General features: G+C 40.0%; 1 protein-coding gene across 1 annotated transcript; it reads right to left on the bottom strand.

The window, feature by feature from the left end:
- Positions 1 to 63: 63 nt before the first annotated feature.
- Positions 64 to 1,235, bottom strand: socs4 (suppressor of cytokine signaling 4). Its single transcript, XM_087793239.1, has one exon. It carries the CDS (start codon positions 1,228 to 1,230, stop codon positions 64 to 66), a length of 1,167 nt encoding a protein of 388 aa, XP_087649365.1. The 5' UTR covers positions 1,231 to 1,235.
- Between the last annotated feature and the right edge of the window lie 12,055 nt (positions 1,236 to 13,290).

Raw genomic sequence — 13,290 nt, 5'->3', positions numbered from 1 at the left:
AGAAGACAGACATATTTGGAGGCTGTTGAGCACCACAAGGCGGGCGATTTTTGACGTCCCTCCTCACGCGACACAGGCCCCTTCACACTTGATGTGGTACAGGCGGAGATAGTCCGTGAGCTGGGGCGGGAGTGGAAGACCCTCTATACCTTGATATGTGGTGCAGCTGCAAATGACCGCCCTGGAAAGGTGCTGCAGTGAAAAAGGGAAATTCCGGGGAAGTGGCTGAGAAAGAAGCGGCTCAAAAAAGAGGCAGGTGGTGGGGTCGCTGTAGTGTCGGAGAAGTCCAGTCACGCTCGGGTCCTGATACATGCAGGGGTCTCGCACATCGAAGCTGAACCGCTTCCCGTTCTGCTCGATACGTGCATGCAGCGAGCGGCTATAGCGCCGGAAGCTTACCGAGAACAAGAACTCTTCCTGGGCCGAGTCACGCAGGAGGAAAGTTCCTTCTGGTTGTCCGTCTAGAAGCTCCTCGGCCTCGAATCGGTTCAACACTCCCCAGTAGCACGGATTGTTGTTGATCTGAAGCAGGTCTGGAACCAAAATGTTGTCCGGGTCACCGCAGTCGTCAACCTCTGCTCCACCAGAACAAGAAGGTTCCCATTCTAGACCGCCGCTGCCAGGTCCAGGTGAACAACAGAGGTCCTCCCAAGAGAGAGGCGTCTCAGGTGGAGACGTAGACGAGGACGAGACATGAGGTCTAAGCGGTTCTGTGTCCTTGAGGGTGCTGGAGTTGGTACCGTGACTCTTGATAAGGTGCCAACAGCGGGCCAGTTCTGACTTGGGTGTGAAGGGACACTTGTCCTGCATGAGTTCAGAGACATGGATCTTTCGTTTGGACCAGAAGAGGACCGAGAAGGGACGCGAAGACGCCGCCGAGTGGTGGTGACTGTGGTGGTGATGGGATCGCAGAGGCAAACATTGCCCCACTGCATCCTGGAACTTTTGACGCAGAGAGCGTCGCGACAGGGCCTTGCGACACACAGTATCAACATCGGCAGAAGTGGACGAATCCCCGAGAGTACTGCAGCTGCACTTTCTCTCCCGGCGCCGCCTCGGGCAGGACGTGGACCGAACGCCCAGGTCGTCCGTCCCGTCCGCTCCTGGACTGGAATCGTTGCGGGAGCTTCGGGAGCGTTTCTTGCCCCTCCAGACGTAACTGTCGGCACTCCAACTCCGGAAGCCACTCTTAGGACGGACATCTGATCCTCTGGACTTTTTCTCCGACATCTTGACTCCCCCTTTTGAAAGGGTCACGCATTAGAGTTAGAATGAGTAAGTCTAAATTAATGTTAACATTTCTTAAAAGTCAAGTTAATTCAGCAGCTGTACACCAAGATACAAAAGTTAAAATGAATCCTTAGTCAAAGAGAGTTAAAGACATTTTCTCTTACCTTCTAACAGTCAGACAGAGAACTCCACATCCAGGTCTGGACCAGTCGTTCATGACATATTGGAAAAAAAATGTGTGCTGAGCATGCAGCCTCGGCCACTCTGACAGATGGCCGACTCCTCCGCTTCCTATATAATTATGATGTCAAATCCCTGAGGGGGCAGGCGCTTCCTCCTGACCGGGGCTGAGAATGAAAGAGGCTGGAGAAGAGATGGGTGGGGTATTGGATGAGGGTGGTTTCATTGTTAAAGCAGCAATCATTTCTTTCTGCAGGATTTAATCTGTTCCTCCTGGACACAGACAATGTTTTTGAAAGATAATTTATTGTGTTATTTTAAAAAACATCCTTCTAAACGATGTTGCTAAAATCAATGTTGGCTCATACTGGATTAGATGAGGATGAAGGAGGCGAACAAATTATACTTCAATGGCTCTTAAAGAGAATATATACATTCTATGCATGATCTAAAAGGCTGGCTTTAGGTGAGAAATCCTTGCCACACCAATTTGCCTTCCTACCTGATTCAATTTTTTCTATAGGTCTGTCATATCACAACCCCTCAAATGTTCCTGCCACCCACTACAAACCTATTCTTTTTAGATCTGCCCTGGTTTAAATGTGTCAAAGTTGATGTGAAAAGGAAATTTTATGAAGAGTAAAATGTTTGGGCTACCTGGAGAGTGTCTAAGAGTTTTACAGTGAACATTATATTTGCTTGATTAAACCTCCAAGAATACAGTAGAAGAGAGACTGATACCACAATGGACACCTCTGGTTTAAGGCATTGGTTTGTCATATCTAGACGTACCAAATCAGGCTTTGTTTTAAACTTTCTTACTTAGAAAGTTAAACTAAACCAACATAAATACAGTCAAAGACATACAAATATAACACAGAACACAAATGTATGTAATTAAAATAAATCTATATGATATAAATATGTAATTACTTAGGAAATCCCATCAAAGAAAATACATGTTTAAATGTTAACTTCTTTAATAGTTGGCAGAGAGTACATTCTTAGAATATCAATGTCTAGTTCAACGGTCCTTAATTTATTTTTCTTTGATAGTCAATGATGATCACCAGGAGATGTTGCAGTAGTTAGATGTAATTTGACATTCTAAGCATTTTTAATTTTCAAAAGAAGAAATCACTTCAGTAATTGAGTCTGAAAGGTGTGCATATGTAGAAATCAAGTACTCCTGTTGGAGTTATTTTGTCTCCGACGTCTACATTGTGTCTGTGTTCATACTAATTGTTGTTATCAATACATCCCACCACTGTTGTTCATGATATGACAGCTCAAGTTCCCTTACCAAGCAGTGGTGTGTCATCAGGGTGAACAGGAAGGGTCTCAGGACACTGCCACTGGGAGGGCCAAAGGTGGGATCATCAAGAATTCTTTGACTATTATTACATTTTCTGAGTCTATCATTATTTTCTGTTAACACTATTTTTTGTTCAAAGATTCACAGTTTCAAGATTCTAGTCATGGGTCATGGAAAATAAATTCATTGATTAATTGGGTGTTCGGTCTGCAGAGTGGTCTTCTGGCCGCAGCATGTTTAAAAGGCATTTACTGTAAACACTCTTGATGTTAGTCACCACAGATAAAGCAGCAGCTGAACTCTGAGATGGTTTTTATTAGAGTCACGAGTCTTAGATAACCATCTAGATACAGGAAGGATTTATAGGATTTGGTCCTGACTTGTTCAAAACTAGCTGAAAATGGAAGCATAGATTTGTGTTTCCTATACACAACTTTATAAAACAGATAGTGATCTGTTTTATAAAGTTGTGTATAGGTGACCTCCTTGGCAGTGGTGCGGTATCAAATGTTCATGTCCAACAGATCATACAAACAATCCACAATAAATAATTATTTTGTTAGTTTCCCCAATAAAACTAATGTATTCAAAATAATTTGACTACATTTGTTGAATCGACCTGTGTGGACATCAGGCCAGAACAATTAATCAAAGACTAACTGGCATCCTGTGTGGGACTTAATGATCCAGCACAACAGAGGAAACAAACACGCCTCGTAAAAAGCTTTGCTTATTGATTGATTTGCCTTTAGGTTTCCCGGTTAAAAACTTTCAGCGACTTCTCATGGAAGCATCCATCTGTAGCAGGCTCTCAGATCATGGATGACCTTTATAAAAAAAAATCTGGAATTCATGAAACAAGTAGACTGTGTTTATCTAACCAATTATCATGCCACCCCCCATGCATGTGTGTGTTTGTGTGTGTGTTTGTGTGTGTGTGTGTGTGTGTGTGTGTGTGTGTCTGTGTGTGTCTGTGTGTGCTACAGATAACGGATAGTCATCAATAAATGCTTGACATCTCAGATAATGTAGTGACACTCTACTTCCTTTTAGTTGAATATTTAATGCTTCGCACATTATCAAACAGCCTATGATGGATGATCTTACACACATAACCAGATCAATTCATCTCAGCGTGATCTTCTTCTTCAAAGGTTTGAAGAGAAGAAGAAGGAGAATAAATGAGTATCTTTTGATGGACTTTATGTTGATATGCATCACGGATGTTTGAATCTTTCTCTTTTCTTTACTGTCTATCTTTGAGTATTACCCATCAGTGACCTGTACATTAACTAAACTTTTCTTTTTTTTATCTTTATCTCCATTATTCTTCATCCAGCGTGAACACGGTCAGTCCTGTCCATGTGTCCAAACAGTTTGGTCTCCCTCAACTGTCCTTCTGTTACACACACTGATTAATGTACAATATTCATCCATACACTGTATTTGAAATAAAAAATCATTCATGAACTAATGGACTGTAGGAAGAAACCAGAGATCACTGCTATAACACACATAAAGGGCTAAACCAATACAAACACAGGCAAAGAGGCACGAAATGTAACACAGAACACAAATTCTGGAAATTAAAAGTAAATATTTAGGGAAATGTATATGTTTAATTCTGTAATAGTTGCCTGAGACTACTTTATAGATCAGAGGTCCCCAACTTTTTTTTTCCATCACGAAAATGTCTGGATTATAATCAAGGACCGACTTTCAGATACAAAAATACATTAGCATGACCCCCCCAAAACACTACTTAAGTGCCTTCTTTTAAATCTCTTTTAAAAACACACTTTAACAGACTGGCTTTTGTGTAATGTCGCCTTTTAACCCTTAACTGGGCTTTTACTCTCTTTTATTTTCAGTGTTTTATCATTTTATTTAATAATATTTTCCTTGAATTGAATGTGTGTTATTTTATCTTGATTTAATACTGTTTTAATGGATTGTGTTGCTTTCAACTGTAGTTGTTTGCTTTTATGTAAAGCACTTTGTAACTACAGTTTTAAAAGTGCTATATAAATAAAATTATTACAATTATTATGAAAAAAACATCTCACCATAACGCTGACTCAGCAAGGGCTCTGGATTGGTAACAACAATGTTTGTGTATTTGCGTCTATTTACAGTATGTTTGATTGTATGCCGACATGTGTGTCTCCTTGTCTTTAGAGATATGGAACAAGGACTGTGGAACAGAAGTTTAGTTTCCAGAGTTTTCACTAGTCAAGAGACACATGCTAATTTCTTTTTCTAAATGAAACACTACTACTTACTTTAGGCAGTAATAATAAATGGTAATAATAATACATTGTTTAATGGACCACTGGTCATGAATATTTCATGAATGAATAAAACATTCCATTACAATATACCAACCTGCAGATTATCTGTGCATACATCAAGGTGAATAAACCAACTAATAATGAATCCACGACTAGCATCTAATGTTTTCAGAGACCTCTTGACTCTGTTGACTTTTGCATTCTTAGTTTCAAGAAAACCAACCCTGCGATGCTATAAAGTTACTTCTACAAGTCAGTGAAATCCACTGGACCAGAGCTTATATCTGTCCACATTACTAAAGCATTGATCAGCATCTGCACAGCCAGCATTTATGAATAATTGATACAAGAATGAATCCCCCTATATTTTAAGGTTATTGAATTATATACATGCATTACTTTAATTGGTAATTATTGAGTTAAGAGCAGCGGACCTTCATTAAAGCTCGATCATTCCTGGGTGCATCAAGTCAGGATGACGGCATGTTCCCATGTCGCTGTTATGTTACTTTCATATTTCTTTGTGAAGAAGGGTGTTTCACAGAACTCAAGTAACTCAGCTTGAGTTCCGCGCTCGAAACACTAGACTCAAGCCTGCAGTGAGTGTTTGTCAAGAGGCGGCTTGATCATGTGAATTACAAGGAGAACAAATTGAATCACAGAGTATCTGGCTCCACGGCTCTTATTTTATTCATTGATTTTTATCAGAATACTCGTCTGACCGCCGCACTGTACACCTCCCACTTCAGATACACATGGATAGATGTATTTAAACACAAGAAGTATTTATGTCGTTCGGTTTTCTTCTCATCTCAACTCATCTCTTTATTTTCATAGTAGAAGAAATGTGTTTTTTCTTTTATTCAGAACCAATTTATTATACTTTTTCCTTGTAAACATTTTGTTTTGTTGGACTTAGAACCAACATTTATATCAGAATGGTAATCAGACATTTTTATTGCCAGTGTTGTAAACATAACATTTTTGAGTGATATGAATTATGTGTGTTGGAATGACAATAAAAGAATGAAATAAGATACCATGCAAAATAAGCAATAGAAAAACATATCTTACTCCTAATTTAAGCAATATAAATAATAGATGACAGCATTTTGTGCTATGAATGGATTTATTTTAACGTGTTTCTGCCAGTTATTTCCTGAATTAAGGGTTGCCAATCTCAGTTTCCTCAGATAATACACAACTATTCTCAAATGTTTACAAATACTGAGTGTTTTCTAGAGACTTGGCACCAACCAGTGTACACAGGGAGATCATAAAAACAAATGATAAGTATAGATCGAGATTAACCTCTGTCACCATTGGTTGCCTTTGGCTCATTGAACTGCTGGACATTAGATGATCTCCATAAATTCTCCTTATTGGATAAAAGATAAAGAAATTCTAGACTAAGTTTACTTTACTGTAGTCTCTCAAAGTGATCTAGCATAATACTATTCAATGGAAAATATCAACTTGAGCATCAAACTATTAACCTTGCTTCTGTTACCACTAGTGTCAGAAATAGCATGTACTGTATACTGATCCATTAAGACCCTGGATATTCATCTGCAGAGGACATGCGAGCTGCTCGATTGGCTTTCCTCAAGGGAGATTTATTTCTGCCTCCAGGCTCTTGGCTTCCCGCAAACATCCAGTTCCTTTTTTTTCCCCTTCACTGTCCCACCAAGAAGTGTAACCCAAGCTAGACTGGTCAGTGGACGGATCATTTCTTTATTTTATGACTAATTCCAAGGAAGTTTTATCCTTGTTTTTATGGTCAAAATGTTTTAAAATATTCTGATCAAGTTTAGATAAAGGTGTTTTGATATTGAGACCACACACAGATTGTAGCATTTAATTATAGTGTTTAATCCAATCCTCTCCGCTATAGCTCACGAAACCTTCTCCGCTCAGAGTTTATAGATTACATCGCTAGTGGGTTAGTAAAAACTTAACCCCAGTCCCTGGTTAAGTATATGTAATGGAGCCTCTTTATTATGCCGTAAATATATCCATTCAATCATGGAAATAGTTTCAATGGTATTTGTGATTTTTATAAAGGGAAATCAGCTCCTTCATTGTCTACATATTGTATTATCCTGTATATTTTATTGTGATGTGTGTTGTTCCAAATAATTGAAAAACCTTAAAACCCTAGAGAGAATATCCTGGAGCTGTTGTCTGATGTCGCTTGTTATACTGAAATACACCAGATTTTATATCATGCAATAACTTCAGTTAATAATAAAAACATTAGTTCCTTTTCAAAGTGTTTCAAGTATGTTGATTAGGATATGGTGGTCAAAAGCCAGGATTCATCTCTCTGGAAACAAAGTGTTAACTTTTCTTTGTTGGGAGAAGACGACCCTCCCAGTAGTGCACACTGGGCACAAGCTCATCCATCCATCATATGATGAAGTCAGCTTAAATAATGATGACACTCGATTGTCTCACAGCTTTGACTGTATTGACTGTGCATCTGTCAAATCCATGATTCTGTTTCGATTCTTATTTCACCACCCAGGGGATCCTGGGATCAGAGTTGACATCTTCCCCTCAAAATGCTCCTTTAACGCCTTCTTTAGCTTCTTTGTTTATTCATCGTGACTGTCAGTATTTTGCAAGTGTGTAAGTGCAAGTTGAGTTTTTAAAAAATACTTTTCCTTTGTCCAATTAATAATTATTTGTAAATAGATCCACCAAAATTTGGGCCCTTTCAACTCTTCTGAGGTACAACATATGGGTTTTCCTGAGTGTGAATAAATAATGAATGAATGGGCTTTTTGGGGTGAGACGACGCAGCAGGATGTGAGCCATTGATGCCTCACACCCCAGCGTGCCCTGCTACAGTGAATCAATGTTAAGAGGATGAAGACGGGACAGCAAGTAGATAACACCATTACCACTGATTGCAGCATCATTACACTGGGTCACAAGAAAATGCGTCTATCCATCTGTCCATCCGACCATCTGCCTATCCGTCCATCCGTCCATCCGTCCATCCGTCCATCCGTCCATCCGTCCATCCGTCCATCCGTCCATCCGTCCATCCGTCCATCCGTCCATCCGTCCATCCGTCCATCCGTCCATCCGTCCATCCGTCCATCCGTCCATCCGTCCATCCATCCATCCATCCATCCGTCCATCCATTTACCATCCATCCGTCTTTCCGTCCATCCGTCCATCCATCCGTCCATCCGTCCATCCATCCGTCCATCCATCCGTCCATCCATCCGTCCATCCGTCCTTCCGTCCATCTGCCCATCAGTCCATCTGTCCTTCCGTTCATCCGTCCATCCGTCCATCCGTCCACCCGTCCATCCATCCATCCGTCCATCCGTCCATCAGTCCATCCGTCCATCCGTCCATCCGTCCATCCGTCCATCCATCCATCCATCATCCATCCATCCATCCATCTATCTAACTATTTATCTCTACTAGTCTCCATCTCTCGCCATCCATCTGTCCGTCCGTCCGTCCGTCCGTCCATCCATCCATCCATCCATCCGTCCGTCCATCCGTCCGTCCATCCATCCATCCATCCATCCATCCATCCATCCATCCATCCATCCATCCATCCATCCATCCATCCATCCATCCATCCATCCATCCATCCATCCATCCATCCATCCATCCATCTGTATATCGATTATTCCTTCTCTCCATGTATTAGCAGCTGGCCCTGATGTTACATGACACCATCTCCCTCTTACAAGCAAGAGTTCCAATGTTAACATCCACTGTCAGATGTGATGATGAATGATAACAACCACCTTAAATGCAGGATGTCAGGCAATGACTGACAGCAGGAAGATACCTAACAGTCTTCCTGTCTAGGTCCAGCTCAGTGTCCGGCTCACATCCTGCACGTCTCCTGACCTCTAATGCACTGAGTAGGGCAGGGGAGGGGATCTGCTGCAAAGGCTTGTGTGTCTGCTGATAGTCATGCAAACATTTGTAAGCCCTTTCAAAAATCAATACCAGAGAGGAGAAATTCCAGTAACAGAGAGCGTGCAGAGCTTATCTTACAGCGGAAGAGACGGTTTTGTGACAAACACATTGGAGCGTCATAACTTACTCTGTGTGGCTGTGGTATAGACCGAACAGTCCAGTCGATAATCTGGGTAGAATGCAGGGTGAATGGACAAGACTGGTGATGGAAAGGTTTCCCAAGCATTTGCACCCTGTTAACCCCTTAAAGAGTGCTTGTTAGAATTTATAGATTTTTGAACATGGGGTGTCCAAGTAGGCCAGATTTGAATAGAGCATCTACCAGACATCTAGTTCCTCATTTGAACTAGACAGGGATCTCAAACCTTAAGTCCACATCCCATGTTTTGCCTTATTGGTGATATTCTGTTACCTTCCACTTAATGTCTAAGTGTGATGTGCATGTAGGAATATAAAACAGGAACACGGTTTAAATCTACGTATACCTATGTACCTAGGTGCGTATATATGTTGCAACCCCTTAGACTTATGATTCAGATGTCCCACTAACATCTCAGTAACATTTTTGCATAGTGTAGAAGACCTTCAAATGAAACTGTTGATGAAACAAGTTTCTCCAAATAGATACCAAAACTTGGAAAAGAACTACAAAAAATATCAGTTAAGTTATTACCTAATAGCTCAGACAATTCTTGGAAGAAAAAAACACCACATCAGCAACACATAACACCACAAAATATGCATCTAAATTTGCTAAAAAAAAAATTCAAATGATTTGCTGAAGGAGAAAATAACCATAAATGTGCTTTCAGCTTTGCAGTTTGAATCCCTGAACCATATTATTGAGTTTGATCCCCATAATTTAAGGTGAATGGAAAAACATAGACCTAATTATTTAAATAATATTTCTCAGTCGTTTTCATCATCATCCAAATGACAAATGTGATTCATAGCTGTTAAGACGTGAATAAGGAACTAGTACAGTAATGGCGGCATGTTAGAGGAGGGTTCATGTGTTGATGCTTGTGAGTCTCCGTCGTGCACTTAGAAGACCTCTCCCAATCCCAAAACATTCATTAGGGTTGATTGATGGTTGTGGTTTGCCAGGAATATGGATGGAAGAGAACAGCTGTATAATCTGTGTCATTACTCCTGGGACAGCCTTTGCAAACACCTCTCCTCTTTAAACGATATTCTTAATTCATCTTTTATTCATCTTTTGATAAAAGTCAAAGTACGTCTTTCATCATCACTCAGAGGTCGGACTGTGAACTCTCTTAAAGTCACAGGCCTTGTTATCTTCACATCTGGAAAGTAGCTTTGTTCTCCTTGAATGAAACTTTTAAAAAATAGTCAGTGGTTTTACCGTAACTATTTTATGTCAAAACACAACACAACCGACTTTTGGTTCCTGCCTGACCAGTTGAAACCTTTGATCAATTCAGTTTGTATAATAATTCCCAATGTTAAGGCCTTAAAAAGTAAAGATAAAGATTGTGCATTAAAATATAACTTTCACCGACATTGGATACACATACATAAGCTATGTTAACCATGTTTTGAATACGAAACAAAAAGCTTAACAGCATTAGTTCCTGGTTTGATGATGAGTTGTCCTCGAGTGACCCAAAAGGGCTGATCTGAAATATTACATAATCGTTGCTTCGGCCATTTTGTATTCTAAAATGTAGTGTTAACTCACACAAAACTCATTCAAACTCTTTCCAATGTTGTTAATCCAAAAAGGTTTTTATTTATTTAATATAACAGTTCATCTTATTTTTCTTTTTTAATACATAATTTAACACGATTTCTCAATAGGCCCATCATCCATGTCTGGAGCACTGTTCTCCTCCTTCTTGACGCTGTTTACCTCCTTTTCTTGGCCATTCACCTCCTTCTTGTGACTGTTCACCACCTTCTCTTCACTGTTAACATCCTTCTGACCGTCCATCTCCTCATCACAGTCCACCTCCTTCTTGTCACCATCCACCTTCTCTTCACCGTTAACCTCCTTCTCTTCACTGTTAACCTCCTTCTTGTGACCGTTCATCTCCTCATCACAGTCCACCTCCTTCTTGTCACCATTGAGTTCTATGTTTTGACTGATCACCTCCATCTTCTCATGGTTAACCTCTTTCTTGTCGCCACTCATCTTGTCGTCACCGTTTACCTCCTTCTTTTCTCCGTTGACCACCTCCTTGTCCCCGTTGAACTCCTTCTTGTCCCTGTTCACCTCCTTCTTATCACCGTTCAACTCCTTCTTGTCCCCTTTCACCACCTCCTTGTCCCCGTTCAACTCCTTCTTGTCCCCGTTCACCACCTCCTTGTCCCCGTTCAACTCCTTCTTGTCCCCGTTCACCACCTCCTTGTCCCCGTTCAACTCCTTCTTGTCCCCTTTCACCACCTCCTTGTCCCCGTTCAACTCTTTCTTGTCACCGTTCACCTCCTTCTTGTCCCCGTTCACCTCCTTCTTGTCCCCGCTGATCAGGTTGTCATCGGATGAGGGGCTCTCTTCGGCAGATGACGTGGTGCCATTGAAGGGAAGACGACTCACCATCTTTGTGAAGGTGATCTTCATCTTTCCACTTTTCTCCATCAGATATTCGTTGGTTCTCTTCTTGACCAAGGTCCAGGTTAAACCTTTCTTGTCTATCTTGGATTGGCGGTCAAAACCATCCAGGTCATCATTCAGATTGATCTCTTCCATCCTTCCACCAAGATTCTGCACTTTACCCAGGGTAGCTGACCTTTTTTCATCTGGCTTTTCGATGGGTGAATCGGCTTGACTTCTGGATCGTCTGGTCAATTTCATGAGGGAAACCTTGATATTTACAGCTTTTTTGGATGGATCTTTTTGATCTTTGGCCTTTGATTCCTTCTTGAAAGGTAGAGAAAAAACCTGCTTGGAATCCAAAGTATTCCAGTCAGTGTTGTCCATCTCAGCCTCTACAATGCTGTTCATGGTGTTTACATTGCATTCTGAGAAGATGTCTTCAACAGCAGACGCTTCCACCAAACCATTTTGTTCTTCCGGGTTGGCCATCTTGCTTTCTGCCATATTTGCCTTTTGAATTATCGTCAAATATCTGTTAGATTGTTCATGTAATCAACTCAATTCTTCTGGAAGAATCGAAAAATCAAGGAACAGGAACGGCAGGGAGTACCTAGAGAAAACATCCAAAATAGCATGGTTTTATCACAATGCATCAATAAACTGAAAAGTAGAAGATTTACCTTTAGTCTCTTTGTGACCAATGTATTATTTTCTTATCTACAGGCTATTATATCTGACTTTTGCCTTTGTGATCACATGCCATTCTCTCGCCTTTATCCACGATCAATGACAATATTCTTTTTCATGTTACATCATCATCTTTGATTGTGAGTTTGCAATTTGCTCTTCATTAAAGTCATCAACTGGGTTTTGTATTGGTTTCTTTTCATTGAAAAAGGGAGATAAGATGTTTTTATAATGGCCTTTACAATTGATTAACAAACTACCATGTGAAAATACATCCATTTCTCACTAGTGTTCAAATTTACACTAGTGCCTCTGATGTGTATTGGCTTTAAAACAAAAGGTTTTTGTACTAAATATAATAAGCTGACTAAAATATAAGCATTTTTTAACAAAAACTAGAATCCTGTTTTTTTAATTTGAGAAACTTAAATAAAACTCCTCTATTAGTCATATTTGGAAGAAAGTATGAAGTGAAACTATGAAAAAAAAAGCTTATGTTCTCATGAAACTAGTTACCCTCCATTCAGCTTCAGTGGAATGACAAAAAAATAAATTCTATGAATCCTTGAACACATCGGAATTCAAGCCAGAAAATATTTACCGTCATTTTTGGGCCATTTATTCCCATCCAGGGGATTGGGTTCCTTGGGTTAGATATGTCTGGCATCGCTAAAATATTTCTTCCTTTTGTTCCTCGGAACATCTCCATGTATTTCTTTATGGCTCATAAAAGTAAGTAAGTAAGAAAGTAATAGTTATTTGTAAAGCGCCTTTCTACACTAGGGTCACAACGTGCTTAAACAATCAAAAGCACACATTTAAAAATAGATGAATAATTTACTTTTACACTATTTCTAAAAAAATTTTTTATATGCACCAACACATACAGCAATATACATGACTGAAGGTTTATTCATCATAGACCGAACTAGATCAATATATAAAATGTTTTCCAGCAATCTTATTAACAGTATTTGACAATACATTTTTTTTGTCACAAGATAGAGTATGGCTGCAACAGTGTTTAGCTGGCTCCTTTATTACTACTATTATTTAGGCTATATTAGTGCTCATCA

Source organism: Callionymus lyra, chromosome 6 (genome assembly GCF_982586985.1).
Source record: "Callionymus lyra chromosome 6, fCalLyr1.hap1.1, whole genome shotgun sequence".
Taxonomy (NCBI): domain Eukaryota; kingdom Metazoa; phylum Chordata; class Actinopteri; order Syngnathiformes; family Callionymidae; genus Callionymus; species Callionymus lyra.
Note: the sequence above shows the minus strand (reverse complement) of the source record. Positions and strands in the feature narration are given on the sequence as shown.